Source organism: Salvelinus fontinalis, unplaced genomic scaffold, assembly GCF_029448725.1.
Source record: "Salvelinus fontinalis isolate EN_2023a unplaced genomic scaffold, ASM2944872v1 scaffold_0072, whole genome shotgun sequence".
Lineage (NCBI taxonomy): Eukaryota > Metazoa > Chordata > Actinopteri > Salmoniformes > Salmonidae > Salvelinus > Salvelinus fontinalis.
This window is the reverse complement of record NW_026600281.1, coordinates 1-26,421: the sequence shown is the minus strand read 5'-3', so window position 1 is coordinate 26,421 and position 26,421 is coordinate 1. Positions and strand designations below refer to the sequence as shown.

General features: G+C 42.2%; 1 protein-coding gene across 3 annotated transcripts in view; it reads right to left on the bottom strand.

Annotated features, from left to right (window-relative positions):
• Positions 1-21,606, bottom strand: part of LOC129842863 (ATP-binding cassette sub-family C member 12-like) — a gene marked incomplete at its 5' end in the record, with an annotated part of 283,379 nt that extends 261,773 nt beyond the window's left edge. For 2 of the 3 annotated variants that reach the window (XM_055911557.1, XM_055911559.1), the window contains 6 exon segments: positions 8,400-8,524; positions 8,724-8,795; positions 10,088-10,336; positions 10,695-10,802; positions 19,171-19,319; positions 21,459-21,606. In XM_055911557.1, the coding sequence (XP_055767532.1) occupies positions 8,400-8,524; positions 8,724-8,795; positions 10,088-10,336; positions 10,695-10,802; positions 19,171-19,319; positions 21,459-21,606 (851 nt within the window). 3 annotated transcript variants of the gene reach the window in all.
• Positions 21,607-26,421: the final 4,815 nt, after the last annotated feature.

Here is a 26,421-nt window from a genome sequence, read left to right as displayed (position 1 = left end):
ATCTGAGGGGGATAGAGACTGGTTGAAGTAATACTATAGTATCTGAGGGGTGATAGAGACTGGTTGTTACATCAGTAATACTATAGTATCTGATGGGTGATAGAAACTGGTTGTTACATCAGTAATACTATAGTATCTGAGGGGTGATAGAGACTGGTTGTTACATCAGTAATACTATAGTATCTGAGGGGTGATAGAGACTGGTTGTTACAGCAGTAATACTATAGTATCTGAGGGGTGATAGAGACTGGTTGTTACATCACTAATACTTTCGTAACTGACGGGTGATAGAGACTGGTTGTTACATCAGTAATACTATAGTATCTGAGGGGTGGTGGAGACTGGTTGTTACATCAGTATTACTATAGTATCTGAGGGGTGATAGAGACTGGTTGAAGTAATACTATAGTATCTGAGGGGTGATAGAGACTGGTTGTTACATCAGTAATACTATAGTATCTGAGGGGTGATAGAGACTGGTTGAAGTAATACTATAGTATCTGAGGGGGGATAGAGACTGGCTGTTACATCAGTAATACTATAGTATCTGAGGGGTGATAGAGACTGGTTGTTACATCAGTAATACTATAGTATCTGAGGGGTGATAGAGACTGGCTGAAGTAATACTATAGTATCCGAGGGGTGTTAGAGACTGGCTGTTATATCAGTAATACTATAGTATCTGAGGGGTGATGGAGACTGGTTGAAGTAATACTATAGTATCTGAGGGGTGATAGAGACTGGTTGAAGTAATACTATAGTATCTGAGGGGTGATAGAGACTGGTTGTTACATCAGTAATACTATAGTATCTGAGGGGTGATAGAGACTGGTTGTTACATCAGTAATACTATAGTATCTGAGGGGTGATAGAGACTGGTTGTTACATCAGTAATACTATAGTATCTGAGGGGTGATAGAAACTGGTTGTTACATCAGTAATACTATAGTATCTGAGGGGTGATAGAGACTGGTTGAAGTAATACAATAGAATCTGAGGGGTGATAGAGACTGGTTGTTACATCAGAAATACTATAGTATCTGATGGGTGATAGAGACTGGTTGAAGTAATACAATAGAATCTGAGGGGTGATAGAAACTGGTTGTTACATCAGAAATACTATAGTATCTGAGGGGTGATAGAGACTGGTTGAAGTAATACAATAGAATCTGAGGGGTGATAGAAACTGGTTGTTACATCAGTAATACTATAGTATCTGAGGGGTGATAGAGACTGGTTGTTACATCAGTATTACTATAGTATCTGAGGGGTGATAGAGACTGGTTGAAGTAATACTATAGTATCTGAGGGGTGTTAGAGACTGGTTGAAGTAATACAATAGAATCTGAGGGGTGATAGAAACTGGTTGTTACATCAGTAATACTATAGTATCTGAGGGGTGATAGAGACTGGTTGTTACATCAGTATTACTATAGTATCTGAGGGGTGATAGAGACTGGTTGAAGTAATACTATAGTATCTGAGGGGTGTTAGAGACTGGTTGAAGTAATACAATAGAATCTGAGGGGTGATAGAGACTGGTTGTTACATCAGTAATACAATAGAATCTGAGGGGTGATAGAGACTGGTTGTTACATCAGAAATACTATAGTATCTGAGGGGAGATAGAGACTGGTTGAAGTAATACAATAGAATCTGAGGGGTGATAGAGACTGGTTGTTACATCAGAAATACTATAGTATCTGATGGGTGATAGAGACTGGTTGTTACATCAGTAATACTATAGTATCTGAGGGGTGATAGAGACTGATTGTTACATCAGTAATACTATAGTATCTGAGGGGGGATAGAGACTGGTTGAAGTAATACAATAGAATCTGAGGGGTGATAGAGACTGGTTGTTACATCAGTAATACTATAGTATCTGAGGGGTGATAGAGACTGGTTGAAGTAATACTATAGTATCTGAGGGGTGATGGAGACTGGTTGTTACATCAGTAATACTATAGTATCTGAGGGGTGTTAGAGACTGGTTGTTACATCAGTAATACTATAGTATCTGAGGGGTGATAGAGACTGGTTGTTACATCAGTATTACTATAGTATCCGAGGGGTGATGGAGACTGGTTGTTACATCAGTAATACTATAGTATCTGAAGGGTGATAGAGACTGGTTGAAGTAATACTATAGTATCTGAGGGGTGATAGAGACTGGTTGTTACATCAGTAATACTATAGTATCTGAGGGGGGATAGAGACTGGCTGTTACATCAGTAATACTATAGTATCTGAGGGGGGATGGAGACTGGTTGAAGTAATACTATAGAATCTGAGGGGTGATAGAGAATGGTTGTAACATCAGTAATACTATAGTATCTGAGGGGTGATAGAGACTGGTTGTTACATCAGTAATACTATAGTATCTGAGGGGTGATAGAGAGTGGTTGTTACATCAGTAATACTATAGTATCTGAGGGGTGATAGAGACTGGTTGTTACATCAGTATTACTATAGTATCTGAGGGGTGATAGATTTTTTGTTACATCAGTATTACTAGAGAATCTGAGGGGTGATAGAGACTGGTTGTTACATCAGTATTACTATAGTATCTGAGGGGTGATAGAGACTGGTTGAAGTAATACTATAGTATCTGAGGGGTGATAGAGAGTGGTTGTTACATCAGTAATACTATAGTATCTGAGGGGTGATAGAGACTGGTTGTTACATCAGTATTACTATAGTATCTGAGGGGTGATAGAGACTGGTTGAAGTAATACTATAGTATCTGAGGGGTGATAGAGACTGGTTGTTACATCAGTAATACTATAGTATCTGAGGGGTGATAGAGACTGGCTGAAGTAATACTATAGTATCCGAGGGGTGTTAGAGACTGGCTGTTATATCAGTAATACTATAGTATCTGAGGGGTGATGGAGACTGGTTGAAGTAATACTATAGTATCTGAGGGGTGATAGAGACTGGTTGAAGTAATACTATAGTATCTGAGGGGTGATAGAGACTGGTTGTTACATCAGTAATACTATAGTATCTGAGGGGTGATAGAGACTGGTTGTTACATCAGTAATACTATAGTATCTGAGGGGTGATAGAGACTGGTTGTTACATCAGTAATACTATAGTATCTGAGGGGTGATAGAGACTGGTTGAAGTAATACAATAGAATCTGAGGGGTGATAGAGACTGGTTGTTACATCAGAAATACTATAGTATCTGATGGGTGATAGAGACTGGTTGAAGTAATACAATAGAATCTGAGGGGTGATAGAAACTGGTTGTTACATCAGAAATACTATAGTATCTGAGGGGTGATAGAAACTGGTTGTTACATCAGTAATACTATAGTATCTGAGGGGTGATAGAGACTGGTTGAAGTAATACAATAGAATCTGAGGGGTGATAGAGACTGGTTGTTACATCAGAAATACTATAGTATCTGATGGGTGATAGAGACTGGTTGAAGTAATACAATAGAATCTGAGGGGTGATAGAAACTGGTTGTTACATCAGAAATACTATAGTATCTGAGGGGTGATAGAGACTGGTTGAAGTAATACAATAGAATCTGAGGGGTGATAGAAACTGGTTGTTACATCAGTAATACTATAGTATCTGAGGGGTGATAGAGACTGATTGTTACATCAGTAATACTATAGTATCTGAGGGGGGATAGAGACTGGTTGAAGTAATACAATAGAATCTGAGGGGTGATAGAGACTGGTTGTTACATCAGTAATACTATAGTATCTGAGGGGTGATAGAGACTGGTTGAAGTAATACTATAGTATCTGAGGGGTGATGGAGACTGGTTGTTACATCAGTAATACTATAGTATCTGAGGGGTGTTAGAGACTGGTTGTTACATCAGTAATACTATAGTATCTGAGGGGTGATAGAGACTGGTTGTTACATCAGTATTACTATAGTATCCGAGGGGTGATGGAGACTGGTTGTTACATCAGTAATACTATAGTATCTGAAGGGTGATAGAGACTGGTTGAAGTAATACTATAGTATCTGAGGGGTGATAGAGACTGGTTGTTACATCAGTAATACTATAGTATCTGAGGGGGGATAGAGACTGGCTGTTACATCAGTAATACTATAGTATCTGAGGGGGGATGGAGACTGGTTGAAGTAATACTATAGAATCTGAGGGGTGATAGAGAATGGTTGTAACATCAGTAATACTATAGTATCTGAGGGGTGATAGAGACTGGTTGTTACATCAGTAATACTATAGTATCTGAGGGGTGATAGAGAGTGGTTGTTACATCAGTAATACTATAGTATCTGAGGGGTGATAGAGACTGGTTGTTACATCAGTATTACTATAGTATCTGAGGGGTGATAGATTTTTTGTTACATCAGTATTACTAGAGAATCTGAGGGGTGATAGAGACTGGTTGTTACATCAGTATTACTATAGTATCTGAGGGGTGATAGAGACTGGTTGAAGTAATACTATAGTATCTGAGGGGTGATAGAGAGTGGTTGTTACATCAGTAATACTATAGTATCTGAGGGGTGATAGAGACTGGTTGTTACATCAGTATTACTATAGTATCTGAGGGGTGATAGAGACTGGTTGTTACACCAGTAATACTATAGTATCTGAGGGGTGATAGAGACTGGTTGTTACATCAGTATTACTATAGTATCTGAGGGGTGATAGAGACTGGTTGTTACATCAGTAATACTATAGTATCTGAGGGGTGATAGAGACTGGTCGTTACATCAGTAATACTATAGTATCTGAGGGGGGATAGAGACTGGTTGTTACATCAGTAATACTATAGTATCTGAGGGGTGATAGAGACTGGTTGAAGTAATACTATAGTATCTGAGGGGTGATAGAGACTGGTTGAAGTAATACTATAGTATCTGAGGGGTGATAGAGACTGGCTGTTACATAAGAAGTAAATGGTTATCTGTTGGAGCCAGACGGCGTTGGAATGTGCTGGCTAAACAGGAGGAAGTTACATGAGTATTAAAGGTGATACGGGTGGAGAGTTTTGGATTAGCCATCGAGGGGATTGATGTCAGGTCAGGTTAATTTAAGGGAGACAGAATGGTTCATTAATCTATCACTTCGTCTTCCTGTTGAACCATAAAAGATGGAAGGATGAGAGAGAGGGAGGAGTATTAGTAACACTATAAATCAGTATGTATAGTGTTCAGATACGCCTCAGACCATAGTAAAATTACCTGGCAGGTAAAACAGGTGAACAGACCACAGTAACATTACCTGGCAGGTAAAACAGGTGAACAGACCATAGTAACATTACCTGGCAGGTAAAACAGGTGAACAGACCATAGTGACATTACCTGGCAGGTAAAACAGGTGAACAGACCATAGTGACATTACCTGGCAGGTAAAACAGGAGAACAGACCATAGTAACATTACCTGGCCAGGTAAAACAGGTGAACAGACAATAGTAACATTACCTGGCAGGTAAAACAGGTGAACAGACCATAGTAACATTACCTGGCAGGTAAAACAGGTGAACAGACCATAGTAACATTACCTGGCAGGTAAAACAGGTGAACAGACCACAGTAACATTACCTGGCAGGTAAAACAGGTGAACAGACCATAGTAACATTACCTGGCAGGTAAAACAGGTGAACAGACCATAGTAACATTACCTGGCAGGTAAAACAGGTGAACAGACCATAGTAACCTTACCTGGCAGGTAAAACAGGTGAACATACCATAGTAACATTACCTGGCCAGGTAAAACAGGTGAACAGACTATAGTAACATTACCTGGCCAGGTAAAGAGGTGAACAGACCATAGTAACATTACCTGGCCAGGTAAAACAGATGAACAGACCATAGTAACATTACCTGGCAGGTAAAACAGGTGAACAGACCATAGTAACATTACCTGGCCAGGTAAAACAGGTGAACAGACCATAGTAACATTACCTTGCCAGGTAAAACAGGTGAACAGACCATAGTAGCATTACCTGGCAGGTAAAACAGATGAACAAACCATAGTAACATTACCTGGCAGGTAAAACAGGTGAACAGACCATAGTAACATTACCTGGCAGGTAAAACAGGTGAACAGACCATAGTAACATTACCTGGCAGGTAAAACAGGTGAACAGACCATAGTAACATTACCTGGCCAGGTAAAACAGGTGAACAGACCATAGTGACATTACCTGGCCATGTAAAACAGGTGAACAGACCATAGTAACATTACCTGGCAGGTAAAACAGATGAACAAACCATAGTAACATTACCTGGCCAGGTAAAACAGGTGAACAGACCATAGTAACATTACCTGGCAGGTAAAACAGGTGAACAGACCATAGTAACATTACCTGGCAGGTAAAGGTGAACATACCATAGTAACATTACCTGGCCAGGTAAAACAGGTAAACAGACCATATTAACATTACCTGGCCAGGTAAAACAGGTGAACAGACCATAGTAACATTACCTGGCAGGTAAAACAGGTGAACAGACCATAGTAACATTACCTGGCAGGTAAAACAGGAGAACAGACCATAGTAACATTACCTGGCAGGTAAAACAGGAGAACAGACCATATTAACATTACCTGGCCAGGTAAAACAGGTGAACAGACCATAGTAACATTACCTGGCAGGTAAAACAGGTGAACAGACCATAGTAACATTACCTGGCAGGTAAAACAGGAGAACAGACCATAGTAACATTACCTGGCCAGGTAAAACAGGTGAACAGACCATAGTAACATTACCTGGCCAGGTAAAACAGGTGAACAGACCATAGTAACATTACCTGGCCAGGTAAAACAGGTGAACAGACCATAGTAACATTACCTGGCCAGGTAAAACAGGTGAACAGACCATAGTAACATTACCTGGCCAGGTAAAACAGGTGAACAGACCATAGTAACATTACTTGGCAGGTAAAACAGGTGAACAGACCATAGTAACATTACCTGGCCAGGTAAAACAGGTGAACAGACCATAGTAACATTACCTGGCAGGTAAAACAGGTGAACAGACCATAGTAACATTACCTGGCCAGGTAAAACAGGTGAACAGACCATAGTAACATTACCTGGCAGGTAAAACAGATGAACAGACCATAGTAACATTACCTGGCCAGGTAAAACAGGTGAACAGACCATAGTGACATTACCTGGCCAGGTAAAACAGGTGAACAGACCATAGTAACATTACCTGGCAGGTAAAACAGATGAACAGACCATAGTAACATTACCTGGCAGGTAAAACAGGTGAACAGACCATAGTAACATTACCTGGCCAGGTAAAACAGGTGAACAGACCATAGTAACATTACCTGGCCAGGTAAAACAGGTGAACAGACCATAGTAAAATTACCTGGCCAAGTAAAACAGGTGAACAGACCATAGTAACATTACCTGGCAGGTAAAGGTAAAGAGACCATAGTAACATTACCTGGCAGGTAAAACAGGTGAACATACCATAGTAACATTACCTGGCAGGTAAAACAGGTGAACAGACCATAGTAACATTACCTGGCAGGTAAAACAGGTGAACAGACCATAGTAACATTACCTGGCAGGTAAAACAGTATCTATAGTATCCGAGGGGTGATAGAGACTGGTTGTTACATCAGTAATACTATAGTATCTGAGGGGTGATAGAGACTGGTTGTTACATCAGTAATACTATAGTATCTGAGGGGTGATAGAGACTGGTTGTTACATCAGTAATACTATAGTATCTGAGGGGTGATAGAGACTGGTTGTTACATCAGTAATACTATAGTATCTGAGGGGTGATAGAGACTGGTTGTTACATCAGTAATACTATAGTATCTGAGGGGTGATAGAGACTGGTTGAAGCAATACTATAGTATCTGAGGGGTGATAGAGACTGGTTGATACAAAAGGTATTACTATAGTATCTAAGGGGTGATAGAGACTGGCTGTTACATAAGAAGTAAATGGTTATCTGTTGGAGCCAGACGGCGTTGGAATGTGCTGGCTAAACAGGAGGAAGTTACATGAGTATTAAAGGTGATACGGGTGGAGAGTTTTGGATTAGCCATCGAGGGGATTGATGTCAGGTCAGGTTAATTTAAGGGAGACAGAATGGTTCATTAATCTATCACTTCGTCTTCCTGTTGAACCATAAAAGATGGAAGGATGAGAGAGAGGGAGGAGTATTAGTAACACTATAAATCAGTATGTATAGTGTTCAGATACGCCTCAGACCATAGTAAAATTACCTGGCAGGTAAAACAGGTGAACAGACCATAGTAACATTACCTGGCAGGTAAAACAGGTGAACAGACCATAGTAACATTACCTGGCCAGGTAAAACAGGTGAACAGACCATAGTAACATTACCTGGCAGGTATAAACAGGTGAACAGACCATAGTAACATTACCTGGCAGGTAAAGGTGAACAGACCACAGTAACATTACCTGGCCTGGTTGAAGGGTTCCCCCATCAAGATATTGTCTCGGACCGTACCGTGGAAGATCCAGGCCTGCTGGGAAACGTAGGCAAACGCTCCGTCTGCTGTGACGGAACCATGCTGCAGGTGCATCTGAGGTGGGGAACACATCACACATCATTTCATGCAACACAAAACATCACTTAATACCGTTTTTGGAAGAATCTTCGTGATGAAACAATTCATTGTACGATATCTGCCAATGTTGAGTCGTAGTGATGCATTTATTCTATGTTTCATCTATTGTTTGTATACTTGAACGTTTAACGGTAACAAACACTTTCAAGCAAACCTGTTCTAAGATGCTCGATATCAGCGATGTTTTCCCGCTTCCCACGTTGCCACAGATACCAAGCAGGTTTCCCTAAAAAAGTCAAACAGTCATCAGTAATCAATCACATAACTCTGACCCGTTTACCCCATCTAACTCTGACCCCTGCCTACCCCACCGAACTCTGACCCCTGCTAATCCCATCTAACTCTGACCCCTGCTAATCCCACCTAACTCTGACCCCTGCTAATCCCATCTAACTCTGACCCCTGCTAATCCCACCTAACTCTGACCCCTGCTAATCCCACCTAACTCTGACCCCTGCTAATCCCATCTAACTCTGACCCCTGCTAATCCCATCTAACTCTGACCCCTGCTAATCCCATCTAACTCTGACCCCTGCTAATCCCACCTAACTCTGACCCCTGCTAATCCCATCTAACTCTGACCCCTGCTAATCCCATCTAACTCTGACCCCTGCTTACCTCCATCTAACTCTGACCCCTGCTAATCCCACTGAACTCTGACCCCTGCTAATCCCACCTAACTCTGACCCCTGCTAATCCCACTGAACTCTGACCCCTGCTAATCCCATCTAACTCTGACCCCTGCTAATCCCACTGAACTCTGACCCCTGCTAATCCCAACCAAACTCTGACCCCTGCTTACCCCATCTAACCCAATCAAAAGCCCTATCTAACCCAGACCCCACCCACCCCATCTAACCCAATCAAAAGCCCTATCTAACCCAGACCCCACCCACCCCATCTAACCCAATCAAAAGCCCTATCTAACCCAGACCCCACCCACCCCATCTAACCCAATCAAAAGCCCTATCAAACCCAGACCCCACCCACCTTATCTAACCCAATCAAAAGCCCTATCTAACCCAGACCCCACCCTATCTAACCCAGACCCCACCCACCCCATCTAACCCAATCAAAAGCCCTATCTAACCCAGACCCCACCCACCCCATCTAACCCAATCAAAAGCCCTATCTAACCCAGACCCCACCCACCCCATCTAACCCAATCAAAAGCCCTATCTAACCCAGACCCCACCCACCCCATCTAACCCAATCAAAAGCCCTATCTAACCCAGACCCCACCCACCCCATCTAACCCAATCAAAAGCCCTATCTAACCCAGACCCCACCCACCCCATCTAACCCAATCAAAAGCCCTATCTAACCCAGACCCCACCCACCCCATCTAACCCAATCAAAAGCCCTATCTAGCCCAGACCCCACCCACCCCATCTAACCCAATCAAAAGCCCTATCTAGCCCAGACCCCACCCACCCCATCTAACCCAATCAAAAGCCCTATCTAGCCCAGACCCCACCCACCCCATCTAACCCAATCAAAAGCCCTAGCAGCACCTACCTTAGGCAGGTTAAAGGAGATGTTTCTCAGGGTGGGCTTGGCCTGGGTCTTGCCCGGTGTGTGAGTCCCGTTCTGGCCCTGTGGTTCCACCTTCCCTCCCTTCAGAGAGGCTGTGGTGCCTGGTGCCGTAGCGGTTGTCTGTCCTTCAGGCCCGGCCCAGGTGAATGTGGCCTTCTCCATGACCAGGGCCGAGGAGGACCCGTGTCTCTGGACCAGGTACGAGTCTGGGTTCTGGGTCATAAGCAGTTTCTACACACACACACACACACACACAGAGTGGACATGCACACACACACACACACGCACACACACACACATACACAACCCCACACACACACACAAGCAGGCACACATACACGCAGGCACAAACACACACACACACAACCCCCCCCCCCCACACACACACACAAGCAGGCACACATACACGCAGGCACAAACACACACACACATTCACCCCCACCCACACACACACACACACACACAGTAAACACACAGAGCTTATGGTCATGCCACAAAGAGACTGATAACAGAAACGTTATGACACGTGCTTCATGATATACAGGAAGAGGTTGATGATTGACAATGTTTTAAAGGAGAGGAGTCTCACCTTTAGCCGGGCTAGCGACACTTGTCCCTCAGCTATGGCTTTGACAGAGAACGGCAACAAACCCAGGGAGAACCGCATGGAGTTAAAGATGGCGATTATGGTAAAAGCCTGGTAACAACAAGATGGCGATTATGGTAACATCCTGGTAAAAACAAGATGGTAAAGATGGTAACATCCTGGTAAAAACAAGATGGCGAGGATGGTAACATCCTGGTAAAAACAAGATGGCAATAATGGTAACATCCTGGTAAAAACAAGATGGCAAGGATGGTAACAGCCTGGTAAAAACAAGATGGCGATGATGGTAACATCCTGGTAAAAACAAGATGGCAAGGATGGTAACATCCTGGTAAAAACAAGATGGCGATGATGGTAACATCCTGGTAAAAACAAGATGGCAAGGATGGTAACAGCCTGGTAAAAACAAGATGGCGATGATGGTAACATCCTGGTAAAAACAAGATGGCAAGGATGGTAACAGCCTGGTAAAAACAAGATGGCTAGGATGGTAACAGCCTGGTAAAAACAAGATGGCGATGATGGTAACATCCTGGTAAAAACAAGATGGCAAGGATGGTAACAGCCTGGTAAAAACAAGATGGCGATGATGGTAACATCCTGGTAAAAACAAGATGGCAAGGATGGTAACAGCCTGGTAAAAACAAGATGGCGATGATGGTAACATCCTGGTAAAAACAAGATGGCAAGGATGGTAACAGCCTGGTAAAAACAAGATGGCTAGGATGGTAACAGCCTGGTAAAAACAAGATGGCTAGGATGGTAACAACCTGGTAAAAACAAGATGGCTAGGATGGTAACAGCCTGGTAAAAACAAGATGGCTAGGATGGTAACAGCCTGGTAAAAACAAGATGGCGATGATGGTAACATCCTGGTAAAAACAAGATGGCAAGGATGGTAACATCCTGGTAAAAACAAGATGGCGATGATGGTAACATCCTGGTAAAAACAAGATGGCAAGGATGGTAACATCCTGGTAAAAACAAGATGGCGATGATGGTAACATCCTGGTAAAAACAAGATGGCGATGATGGTAACATCCTGGTAAAAACAAGATGGCGATGATGGTAACATCCTGGTAAAAACAAGATGGCAAGGATGGTAACAGCCTGGTAAAAACAAGATGGCGATGATGGTAACATCCTGGTAAAAACAAGATGGCAAGGATGGTAACAGCTTGGTAAAAACAAGATGGCAATAATGGTAACATCCTGGTAAAAACAAGATGGCGAGGATGGTAACAGCTTGGTAAAAACAAGATGGCGAGGATGGTAACAGCCTGGTAAAAACAAGATGGCGAGGATGGTAACAGCCTGGTAAAAACAAGATGGCGAGGATGGTAACAGCCTGGTAAAAACAAGATGGCTAGGATGGTAACAGCCTGGTAAAAACAAGATGGCTAGGATGGTAACAACCTGGTAAAAACAAGATGGCGATGATGGTAACATCCTGGTAAAAACAAGATGGCGAGGATGGTAACAGCCTGGTAAAAACAAGATGGCGATGATTGTAACAGCCTGGTAAAAACAAGATGGCGATGATGGTAACATCCTGGTAAAAACAAGATGGCTAGGATGGTAACAGCCTGGTAAAAACAAGATGGCGATGATGGTAACATCCTGGTAAAAACAAGATGGCGAGGATGGTAACAGCCTGGTAAAAACAAGATGGCGATGATTGTAACAGCCTGGTAAAAACAAGATGGCGATGATGGTAACATCCTGGTAAAAACAAGATGGCTAGGATGGTAACAGCCTGGTAAAAACAAGATGGCTAGGATGGTAACAGCCTGGTAAAAACAAGATGGCGAGGATGGTAACAGCCTGGTAAAAACAAGATGGCAAGGATGGTAACAGCCTGGTAAAAACAAGATGGCTAGGATGGTAACACCCTGGTAAAAACAAGATGGCTAGGATGGTAACAACCTGGTAAAAACAAGATGGCTAGGATGGTAACAACCTGGTAAAAACAAGATGGCTAGGATGGTAACAGCCTGGTAAAAACAAGATGGCGAGGATGGTAACAGCCTGGTAAAAACAAGATGGCGAGGATGGTAACAGCCTGGTAAAAACAAGATGGCTAGGATGGTAACAACCTGGTAAAAACAAGATGGCTAGGATGGTAACAGCCTGGTAAAAACAAGATGGCGAGGATGGTAACAGCCTGGTAAAAACAAGATGGCTAGGATGGTAACAGCCTGGTAAAAACAAGATGGCTAGGATGGTAACAGCCTGGTAAAAACAAGATGGCGAGGATGGTAACAGCCTGGTAAAAACAAGATGGCGAGGATGGTAACAGCCTGGTAAAAACAAGATGGCGATGATTGTAACAGCCTGGTAAAAACAAGATGGCGAGGATGGTAACAGCCTGGTAAAAACAAGATGGCGATGATGGTAACAGCCTGGTAAAAACAAGATGGCGAGGATGGTAACAGCCTGGTAAAAACAAGATGGCGATTATGGTAAAAGCCTGGTAAAAACAAGATGGCTAGGATGGTAACAGCCTGGTAAAAACAAGATGGCTAGGATGGTAACAACCTGGTAAAAACAAGATGGCTAGGATGGTAACAGCCTGGTAAAAACAAGATGGCGAGGATGGTAACAGCCTGGTAAAAACAAGATGGCTAGGATGGTAACAACCTGGTAAAAACAAGATGGCTAGGATGGTAACAACCTGGTAAAAACAAGATGGCGAGGATGGTAACAGCCTGGTAAAAACAAGATGGCGAGGATGGTAACAGCCTGGTAAAAACAAGATGGCGATGATGGTAACATCCTGGTAAAAACAAGATGGCAAGGATGGTAACAGCCTGGTAAAAACAAGATGGCGAGGATGGTAACAACCTGGTAAAAACAAGATGGCGATGATGGTAACATCCTGGTAAAAACAAGATGGCGATGATTGTAACAGCCTGGTAAAAACAAGATGGCGATGATGGTAACAGCCTGGTAAAAACAAGATGGCGATGATGGTAACATCCTGGTAAAAACAAGATGGCGATGATGGTAACAGCCTGGTAAAAACAAGATGGCGATGATGGTAACATCCTGGTAAAAACAAGATCGCTAGGATGGTAACAGCCTGGTAAAAACAAGATGGCGAGGATGGTAACAGCCTGGTAAAAACAAGATGGCGATGATTGTAACAGCCTGGTAAAAACAAGATGGCGAGGATGGTAACAGCCTGGTAAAAACAAGATGGCGATTATGGTAAAAGCCTGGTAAAAACAAGATGGCTAGGATGGTAACAGCCTGGTAAAAACAAGATGGCTAGGATGGTAACAGCCTGGTAAAAACAAGATGGCGATGATGGTAACAGCCTGGTAAAAACAAGATGGCGATGATTGTAACAGCCTGGTAAAAACAAGATGGCGAGGATGGTAACAGCCTGGTAAAAACAAGATGGCGATGATTGTAACAGCCTGGTAAAAACAAGATGGCGAGGATGGTAACAGCCTGGTAAAAACAAGATGGCGATTATGGTAAAAGCCTGGTAAAAACAAGATGGCTAGGATGGTAACAGCCTGGTAAAAACAAGATGGCTAGGATGGTAACAACCTGGTAAAAACAAGATGGCTAGGATGGTAACAGCCTGGTAAAAACAAGATGGCGAGGATGGTAACAGCCTGGTAAAAACAAGATGGCGAGGATGGTAACAGCCTGGTAAAAACAAGATGGCGATGATTGTAACAGCCTGGTAAAAACAAGATGGCGAGGATGGTAACAGCCTGGTAAAAACAAGATGGCGATTATGGTAAAAGCCTGGTAAAAACAAGATGGCTAGGATGGTAACAGCCTGGTAAAAACAAGATGGCGATTATGGTAAAAGCCTGGTAAAAACAAGATGGCTAGGATGGTAACAGCCTGGTAAAAACAAGATGGCTAGGATGGTAACAGCCTGGTAAAAACAAGATGGCTAGGATGGTAACAACCTGGTAAAAACAAGATCGCTAGGATGGTAACAGCCTGGTAAAAACAAGATGGCGAGGATGGTAACAACCTGGTAAAAACAAGATGGCGATGATGGTAACAGCCTGGTAAAAACAAGATGGCGAGGATGGTAACAACCTGGTAAAAACAAGATGGCGATGATGGTAACAGCCTGGTAAAAACAAGATGGCTAGAATGGTAACAGCCTGGTAAAAACACAGTAAGAGACATGACTTTACAGTACAGTACACACTACAGGATGGTTAGCCATCTGAGCTAAAGGCCTTTCATTAGGTACTACTGTATTCATAGCTGACTATGTTAGCCCTCTGAGCTAAAGGTCTTTCATTAGGTACTACTGTATTCATAGCTGACTATGTTAGCCCTCTGAGCTAAAGGTCTTTCATTAGGTACTACTGTATTCATATCTGACTATGTTAGCCCTCTGAGCTAAAGGTCTTTCATTAGGTACTACTCATAGCTGACTATGTTAGCCCTCTGAGCTAAAGGTCTTTCATTAGGTACTACTGTAGTCATAGCTGACTATGTTAGCCTGCTGAGCTAAAGGTCTTTCATTAGGTAATACTGTATTCATAGCTGACTATGTTAGCCCTCTGAGCTAAAGGTCTTTCATTAGGTACTACTGTATTCATAGCTGACTATGTTAGCCCTCTGAGCTAAAGGTCTTTCATTAGGTACTACTGTATTCATAGCTGACTATGTTAGCCCTCTGAGCTAAAGGCCTTTCATTAGGTACTACTGTAGTCATAGCTGACTATGTTAGCCCTCTGAGCTAAAGGTCTTTCATTAGGTACTACTGTACTCATAGCTGACTATCTTAGCCCTCTGAGCTAAAGGCCTTTCATTAGGTAATACTGTATTCATAGCTGACTATGTTAGCCCTCTGAGCTAAAGGTCTTTCATTAGGTACTACTCATAGCTGACTATGTTAGCCCTCTGAGCTAAAGGTCTTTCATTAGGTAATACTGTATTCATAGCTGACTATGTTAGCCTGCTGAGCTAAAGGTCTTTCATTAGGTACTACTGTAGTCATAGCTGACTATGTTAGCCATCTGAGCTAAAGGCCTTTCATTAGGTACTACTGTAGTCATAGCTGACTATGTTAGCCCTCTGAGCTAAAGGTCTTTCATTAGGTACTACTGTACTCATAGCTGACTATGTTAGCCATCTGAGCTAAAGGTCTTTCATTAGGTACTACTGTATTCATAGCTGACTATGTTAGCCTGCTGAGCTAAAGGTCTTTCATTAGGTACTACTGTAGTCATAGCTGACTATGTTAGCCCTCTGAGCTAAAGGTCTTTCATTAGGTACTACTGTACTCATAGCTGACTATGTTAGCCCTCTGAGCTAAAGGTCTTTCATTAGGTAATACTCATAGCTGACTATGTTAGCCCTCTGAGCTAAAGGTCTTTCATTAGGTACTACTGTACTCATAGCTGACTATGTTAGCCCTCTGAGCTAAAGGTCTTTCATTAGGTACTACTGTATTCATAGCTGACTATGTTAGCCCTCTGAGCTAAAGGTCTTTCATTAGGTACTACTGTATTCATAGCTGACTATGTTAGCCCTCTGAGCTAAAGGTCTATCATTAGGTACTACTGTATTCATAGCTGACTATGTTAGCCCTCTGAGCTAAAGGTCTTTCATTAGGTAATACTGTATTCATATCTGACTATGTTAGCCCTCTGAGCTAAAGGTCTTTCATTAGGTAATACTCATAGCTGACTATGTTAGCCCTCTGAGCTAAAGGTCTTTCATTAGGTACTACTCATAGCTGACTATGTTAGCCCTCTGAGCTAAAGGTCTTTCATTAGGTACTACTCATAGCTGACTATGTTAGCCCTCTGAGCTAAAGGTCTTTCATTAGGTACTACTCATAGCTGACTGTGTTAGCCCTCTGAGCTAAAGGACTTTCATTAGGTACTACTCATAGTCGACTATGTTAGCCTGCTGAGCTAAAGGCCTTTCATTAGGTACTACTGTACTCATAGCTGACTATGTTAGCCTGCTGAGCTAAAGGTCTTTCATTAGGTAATACTGTAGTCATAGCTGACTATGTTAGCCCTCTGAGCTAAAGGTCTTTCATTAGGTACTACTGTAGTCATAGCTGACTATGTTAGCCCTCTGAGCTAAAGGCCTTTCATTAGGTACTACTGTACTCATAGCTGACTATGTTAGCCTGCTGAGCTAAAGGTCTTTCATTAGGTACTACTGTATTCATAGCTGACTATGTTAGCCCTCTGAGCTAAAGGTCTTTCATTAGGTACTACTGTAGTCATAGCTGACTATGTTAGCCCTCTGAGCTAAAGGTCTTTCATTAGGTACTACTCATATCTGACTATGTTAGCCTGCTGAGCTAAAGGTCTTTCATTAGGTACTACTGTATTCATAGCTGACTATGTTAGCCATCTGAGCTAAAGGTCTTTCATTAGGTACTACTGTATTCATAGCTGACTATGTTAGCCCTCTGAGCTAAAGGCCTTTCATTAGGTAATACTGTATTCATAGCTGACTATGTTAGCCTGCTGAGCTAAAGGTCTTTCATTAGGTACTACTGTATTCATATCTGACTATGTTAGCCCTCTGAGCTAAAGGTCTTTCATTAGGTACTATTCATAGCTGACTATGTTAGCCCTCTGAGCTAAAGGTCTTTCATTAGGTAATACTGTATTCATAGCTGACTATGTTAGCCCTCTGAGCTAAAGGTCTTTCATTAGGTACTACTGTATTCATAGCTGACTATGTTAGCCCTCTGAGCTAAAGGCCTTTCATTAGGTAATACTGTATTCATAGCTGACTATGTTAGCCTGCTGAGCTAAAGGTCTTTCATTAGGTACTACTGTATTCATATCTGACTATGTTAGCCCTCTGAGCTAAAGGTCTTTCATTAGGTAATACTGTATTCATAGCTGACTATGTTAGCCTGCTGAGCTAAAGGTCTTTCATTAGGTACTACTGTAGTCATAGCTGACTATGTTAGCCCTCTGAGCTAAAGGTCTTTCATTAGATACTACTGTACTCATAGCGGACTATGTTAGCCCTCTGAGCTAAAGGTCTTTCATTAGGTACTACTCATAGCGGACTATGTTAGCCCTCTGAGCTAAAGGTCTTTCATTAGGTAATACTGTACTCATAGCTGACTATGTTAGCCCTCTGAGCTAAAGGTCTTTCATTAGGTACTACTCATAGCTGACTATGTTAGCCCTCTGAGCTAAAGGCCTTTCATTAGGTACTACTGTATTCATAGCTGACTATGTTAGCCCTCTGAGCTAAAGGCCTTTCATTAGGTAATACTGTATTCATATCTGACTATGTTAGCCCTCTGAGCTAAAGGTCTTTCATTAGGTACTACTCATAGCGGACTATGTTAGCCTGCTGAGCTAAAGGTCTTTCATTAGGTACTACTGTATTCATAGCTGACTATGTTAGCCTGCTGAGCTAAAGACTATAGACATATCTACTCAGTATGACTAGACTCGGTATTAGGACTAGGTATTAGGACTAGGTATTAGGACTAGGTATTAGGACTAGGTATTAGGACTAGGTATTAGGACTAGGTATTAGGACTAGGTATTAGGTCTAGGTATTAGGACTAGGTATTAGGACTAGGTATTAGGACTAGGTATTAGGTCTAGGTATTAGGACTAGGTATTAGGTCTAGGTATTAGGTCTAGGTATTAGGTCTAGGTATTAGGTCTAGGTATTAGGTCTAGGTATTAGGTCTAGGTATTAGGACTAGGTATTAGGACTAGGTATTAGGACTAGGTATATGGACTAGGTATGTGGACTAGGTATTAGGTATTAGGACTAGATATTAGGTCCAGGTATATGGACTAGGTATATGGACTAGGTATTAGGACTAGGTATTAGGACTAGGTATTAGGACTAGGTATTAGGACTAGGTATTAGGACTAGGTATTAAGTCTAGGTATTAGGTCTAGGTATATGGACTAGGTATTAGGACTAGGTATATGGACTAGGTATTAGGTCTAGGTATAAGGACTAGGTATTAGGACTAGGTATTAGGACTAGGTATTAGGACTAGGTATTAGGACTAGGTATTAGGACTAGGTATTAAGTCTAGGTATTAGGTCTAGGTATATGGACTAGGTATTAGGACTAGGTATATGGACTAGGTATTAGGTCTAGGTATAAGGACTAGGTATTAGGACTAGGTATTAGGACTAGGTATTAGGACTAGGTATTAGGTCTAGGTATTAGGACTAGGTATTAGGTCTAGATATTAGGACTAGGTATTAGGACTAGGTATTAGGACTAGATATTAGGACTAGGTATTAGGACTAGGTATTAGGACTAGGTATTAGGACTAGGTATTAGGACTAGGTATAAGGACTAGGTATTAGGACTAGGTATTAGGACTAGGTATTAGGACTAGGTATTAGGACTAGGTATTAGGTCTAGGTATTAGGACTAGGTATTAGGACTAGGTATTAGGACTAGGTATTAGGACTAGGTATTAGGACTAGGTATTAGGTATACTACTCACTTCCGAGGTGCCGAGGGGCAGGCCCAGCAGGGTGTGGACCACGAAGGTGAGGATGGTTGCCAGGGTGGGGATGATGGTTGTGATGGAGGAGTTGATACTCTGGGTGTAGCCAGCCATCTCCAGCAGCTGCTTCTCCTTCTTCCTGATGTCTGATGGGGGGGAAACACACGACGGCAGATATGGCACGTGCCCTATATGGCTCCCTATTCCCTTTAAATGGCACTATATCCAAACACACTGTATCTGTATACACTGTACACAACGCTCTAATGAAAGATTTCTACCAAACGTTCTCGTCACGATCGTCGTCAGGGTGGAAATGACCGGATCAAGTTGCAGCGTGGTGAGCGGACATTTCTTCTTATTATGAATGTCGCCAAGAAAAAACAGGAAACAACAAAAAAACGAACGTGAAGCTGACTAGGGCTACACAGGCCACTAACACAGACAACTACCCACAACTAAGGTGGCAAAACAGGCCGCCTAAGTATGATTCCCAATCAGAGACAACGATAGACAGAGGGTGTCATCGGCAGGGAAAAGGGTTGGATCAAAACCAATACAACACAACAGAGTGAAACCCTCTGTATTTTCAACTATTGTGGTGGCAGCATCATGTTATGGGTATGCTTGTCATCGGCAGGGACTGGGGAGTTTGTCAGGATCAAAATAAATATGAAAAGGAGCAAAGCCCAGGTAAAAAGAGAGGAAACCCACCTCGGTCTTCTGAAAACTTGACCTTGAGATAGGGTTGTATTTACACACATTTCTACGCAAGGTTTTCTATAGTCACTGTACATGATATAACAGACAACCGATGAATTAACTACATGTTCCCAATTATAACAGATACACCAGATACACCAGATACACCAGATATACCAGATATACCAGATATACCAGATATACCAGATACCAGATATACCAGATATACCAGATATACCAGATATACCAGATACCAGATATACCAGATATACCAGATACCAGATATACCAGATACCATATATACCAGATATACCAGATATACCAGATACCAGATATACCAGATATACCAGATACCAGATATACCAGATAACAGATATACCAGATATACCAGATATACCAGATACCAGATATACCAGATATACCAGATATACCAGATATACCAGATACCAGATATACCAGATACCAGATATACCAGATATACCAGATATACCAGATATACCAGATATACCAGATATACCAGATAACAGATGAATTAACAACATTTTCCCAATTATAGTGAATGATGTTGTCTCCTGCTGGAGCAGGCTTCTATTTTAATGATCCAATACATTCAACTAATCAATTAAAAAATCAATGTCTCAATAAATACCATTTACTGTGTTATATTATCAATAAATCAATGTCTCAATAAATACCATTTACTATGTTATATTATCAATAAATCAATGTCTCAATAAATACCATTTACTGTGTTATATTATCAGTTCATCAATGTCTCAATAAATACCATTGACTGTGTTATATTATCAGTAAATCAATGTCTCAATAAATACCATTGACTGTGTTATATTATCAGTTCATCAATGTCTCAATAAATACCATTGACTGTGTTATATTATCAGTAAATCAATGTCTCAATAAATACCATTGACTGTGTTATATTATCAGTAAATCAATATCTCAATAAATACCATTGACTGTGTTATATTATCAGTAAATCAATGTCTCAATAAATACCATTGACTGTGTTATATTATCAGTAAATCAATGTCTCAATAAATACCATTGACTGTGTTATATTATCAGTAAATCAATATCTCAATAAATACCATTGACTGTGTTATATTATCAGTAAATCAATATCTCAATAAATACCATTGACTGTGTTATATTATCAGTAAATCAATATCTCAATAAATACCATTGACTGTGTTATATTATCAATAAATCAATGTCTCAATAAATACCATTTACTGTGTTATATTATCAGTTCATCAATGTCTCAATAAATACCATTGACTGTGTTATATTATCAGTAAATCAATATCTCAATAAATACCATTGACTGTGTTATATTATCAGTAAATCAATATCTCAATAAATACCATTGACTGTGTTATATTATCAGTAAATCAATATCTCAATAAATACCATTGACTGTGTTATATTATCAGTAAATCAATATCTCAATAAATACCATTTCCTCTGTTATATGATCAGTAAATGTCATTTGGCCAATAACACCTTCAGTATCCTGTTTAGACAGCTTCTTAACATCCTGTGGTGACCCTACTCTTCCTTACCGGTGATTTTCTTCTGGAAGGAGGTTTCCCAGGCGTACATCTTGATGAGTTTGATGCAGGTGAGAACCTCGTTCATGGTGCGGACACGAGTGTCTGTGACGCTCACCGCTTTCCTCCTGAACACTTGGATCAGTCTGGCCATGGCAAACTACAGACAACACAACATACTGATCAGTCTGGCCAAGGTAAACTACAGACAACACAACAACATACTGGTCAGTCTGGCCCATGGTAAACTACAGACAACACAACAACATACTGGTCAGTCTGGCCCATGGCAAACTACAGACAACACAACATACTGGTCAGTCTGGCCATGGCAAACTACAGACAACACAACAATATACTGGTCAGTCTGGCCCATGGTAAACTACAGACGGCACAACAACATACTGGTCAGTCTGGCCCATGGTAAACTACAGACAACACAACAACATACTAATCAGTCTGGCCATGGTAAACTACAGACGACACAACAACATACTGGTCAGTCTGGCCCATGGTAAACTACAGACGACACAACAACACACTGGTCAGTCTGGCCCATGGCAAACTACAGACAACACAACAACATACAGTTACTAGTCAGTCTGGCCATGGTAAACTACAGACAACACAACAACATACTAATCAGTCTGGCCATGGTAAACTACAGACGACACAACAACATACTGGTCAGTCTGGCCCATGGTAAACTACAGACGACACAACAACATACTGGTCAGTCTGGCCCATGGCAAACTACAGACAACACAACAACATACTGGTCAGTCTGGCCATGGCAAACTACAGACGACACAACAACATACTGTTACTAGTCAGTCTGGCCAAGGTAAACTACAGACAACACAACAACATACTGGTCAGTCTGGCCCATGGTAAACTACAGACAACACAACAACATACTGGTCAGTCTGGCCCATGGCAAACTACAGACAACACAACATACTGGTCAGTCTGGCCATGGCAAACTACAGACAACACAACAATATACTGGTCAGTCTGGCCCATGGTAAACTACAGACGACACAACAACATACTGGTCAGTCTGGCCCATGGTAAACTACAGACAACACAACAACATACTAATCAGTCTGGCCATGGTAAACTACAGACGACACAACAACATACTGGTCAGTCTGGCCCATGGTAAACTACAGACGACACAACAACACACTGGTCAGTCTGGCCCATGGCAAACTACAGACAACACAACAACATACAGTTACTAGTCAGTCTGGCCATGGTAAACTACAGACAACACAACAACATACTAATCAGTCTGGCCATGGTAAACTACAGACGACACAACAACATACTGGTCAGTCTGGCCCATGGTAAACTACAGACGACACAACAACATACTGGTCAGTCTGGCCCATGGCAAACTACAGACAACACAACAACATACTGGTCAGTCTGGCCATGGCAAACTACAGACGACACAACAACATACTGTTACTAGTCAGTCTGGCCAAGGTAAACTACAGACGACACAACAACATACTGGTCAGTCTGGCCCATGGTAAACTACAGACGACACAACAACATATTGGTCAGTCTGGCCCATGGCAAACTACAGACAACACAACAACATACTGGTCAGTCTGAACATTGGTAAACTACAGACAACACAACAACATACTGGTCAGTCTGGCCATGGCAAACTACAGACGACACAACAACATACTGTTACTAGTCAGTCTGGCCAAGGTAAACTACAGACGACACAACAACATACTGGTCAGTCTGGCCCATGGTAAACTACAGACAACACAACAACAGACCGGTCAGTCTGGCCCATGGTAAACTACAGACAACACAACAACATACTGGTCAGTCTGGCCCATGGTAAACTACAGACAGCACAACAACATACCGGTCAGTCTGGCCCATGGTAAACTACAGACAACACAACAACATAGTGGTCAGTCTGGCCATGGTAAACTACAGACGACACAACAACATACTGGTCAGTCTGGCCATGGCAAACTACAGACAACACAACAACATAGTGGTCAGTCTGGCCATGGTAAACTACAGACGACACAACAACATACTGGTCAGTCTGGCCAAGGTAAACTACAGACAACAAACAACATACTGGTCAGTCTGGCCCATGGTAAACTACAGACAACACAACAACATACTGGTCAGTCGGGCCAAGGTAAACTACAGACAACACAACAACATACTGGTCAGTCTGGCCCATGGTAAACTACAGACAACACAACAACATAGTGGTCAGTCTGGCCATGGTAAACTACAGACGACACAACAACATACTGGTCAGTCTGGCCAAGGTAAACTACAGACAACACAACAACATACTGGTCAGTCTGGCACATGGTAAACTACAGACAACACAACAACATACTGGTCAGTCGGGCCAAGGTAAACTACAGACAACACAACAACATACTGGTCAGTCTGGCCATGGCAAACTACAGACAACACAACAACATAAAGTTACTAATCAGTCTGGCCTTGGTAAACTACAGACGACACAACAACATAGTGGTCAGTCTGGCCATGGCAAACTACAGACAACACAACAACATAGTGGTCAGTCTGGCCATGGCAAACTACAGACAACACAACAACATACAGTTACTAATCAGTCTGGCCATGGTAAACTACAGACAACACAACATACTGGTCAGTCTGGCCATGGCAAACTACAGACGACACAACAACATACTGGTCAGTCTGGCCCATGGCAAACTACAGACAACACAAAAACATACTGGTCAGTCTGGCCATTGGTAAACTACAGACAACACAACAACATACTGGTCAGTCTGGCCATGGCAAACTACAGATGACACAACAACATACTGTTACTAGTCAGTCTGGCCAAGGTAAACTACAGACGACACAACAACATACTGGTCAGTCTGGCCCATGGTAAACTACAGACAACACAACAACATAGTGGTCAGTCTGGCCATGGCAAACTACAGACGACACAACAACATACTGGTCAGTCTGGCCAAGGTAAACTACAGACAACACAACAACATACAGTTACTAGTCAGTCTGGCCATGGTAAACTACAGACAACACAACATACTGGTCAGTCTGGCCATGGCAAACTACACTCAACACAACAACATACTGGTCAGTCTGGCCATGGTAAACTACAGACAACACAACATACTGGTCAGTCTGGCCATGGCAAACTACAGACAACACAACAACATACAGTTACTAATCAGTCTGGCCATGGTAAACTACAGACAACACAACATACTGGTCAGTCTGGCCATGGCAAACTACAGACAACACAACAACATACAGTTACTAGTCAGTCTGGCCATGGTAAACGACAGACAACACAACAACATACTGGTCAGTCTGGCCCATGGTAAACTACAGACAACACAACATACTGGTCAGTCTGGCCCATGGCAAACTACAGACAACACAACATACTGGTCAGTCTGGCCATGGCAAACTACAGACAACACAACAACATACAGTTACTAATCAGTCTGGCCATGGTAAACTACAGACGACACAACAACATACTGGTCAGTCTGGCCCATGGTAAACTACAGACGACACAACAACATACTGGTCAGTCTGGCCCATGGCAAACTACAGACAACACAACAACATACTGGTCAGTCTGGCCATTGGTAAACTACAGACAACACAACAACATACTGGTCAGTCTGGCCCATGGAAAACTACAGACAACACAACAACATAGTGGTCAGTCTGGCCAAGGTAAACTACAGACGACACAACAACATACTGGTCAGTCTGGCCCATGGTAAACTACAGACAACACAACAACATAGTGGTCAGTCTGGCCATGGTAAACTACAGATGACACAAAAACATACTGGTCAGTCTGGCCAAGGTAAACTACAGACAACACAACAACATACTGGTCAGTCGGGCCAAGGTAAACTACAGACAACACAACAACATACTGGTCAGTCTGGCCATGGCAAACTACAGACAACACAACAACATACAGTTACTAATCAGTCTGGCCATGGTAAACTACAGACGACACAACAACATAGTGGTCAGTCTGGCCATGGCAAACTACAGACAACACAACAACATAGTGGTCAGTCTGGCCATGGCAAACTACAGACAACACAACAACATACAGTTACTAATCAGTCTGGCCATGGTAAACTACAGACAACACAACATACTGGTCAGTCTGGCCATGGCAAACTACAGACGACACAACAACATACTGGTCAGTCTGGCCCATGGCAAACTACAGACAACACAAAAACATACTGGTCAGTCTGGCCATTGGTAAACTACAGACAACACAACAACATACTGGTCAGTCTGGCCATGGCAAACTACAGATGACACAACAACATACTGTTACTAGTCAGTCTGGCCAAGGTAAACTACAGACGACACAACAACATACTGGTCAGTCTGGCCCATGGTAAACTACAGACAACACAACAACATAGTGGTCAGTCTGGCCATGGCAAACTACAGACGACACAACAACATACTGGTCAGTCTGGCCAAGGTAAACTACAGACAACACAACAACATACAGTTACTAGTCAGTCTGGCCATGGTAAACTACAGACAACACAACATACTGGTCAGTCTGGCCATGGCAAACTACACTCAACACAACAACATACTGGTCAGTCTGGCCATGGTAAACTACAGACAACACAACATACTGGTCAGTCTGGCCATGGCAAACTACAGACAACACAACAACATACAGTTACTAATCAGTCTGGCCATGGTAAACTACAGACAACACAACATACTGGTCAGTCTGGCCATGGCAAACTACAGACAACACAACATACTGGTCAGTCTGGCCATGGCAAACTACAGACAACACAACAACATACAGTTACTAATCAGTCTGGCCATGGTAAACTACAGACGACACAACAACATACTGGTCAGTCTGGCCCATGGTAAACTACAGACGACACAACAACATACTGGTCAG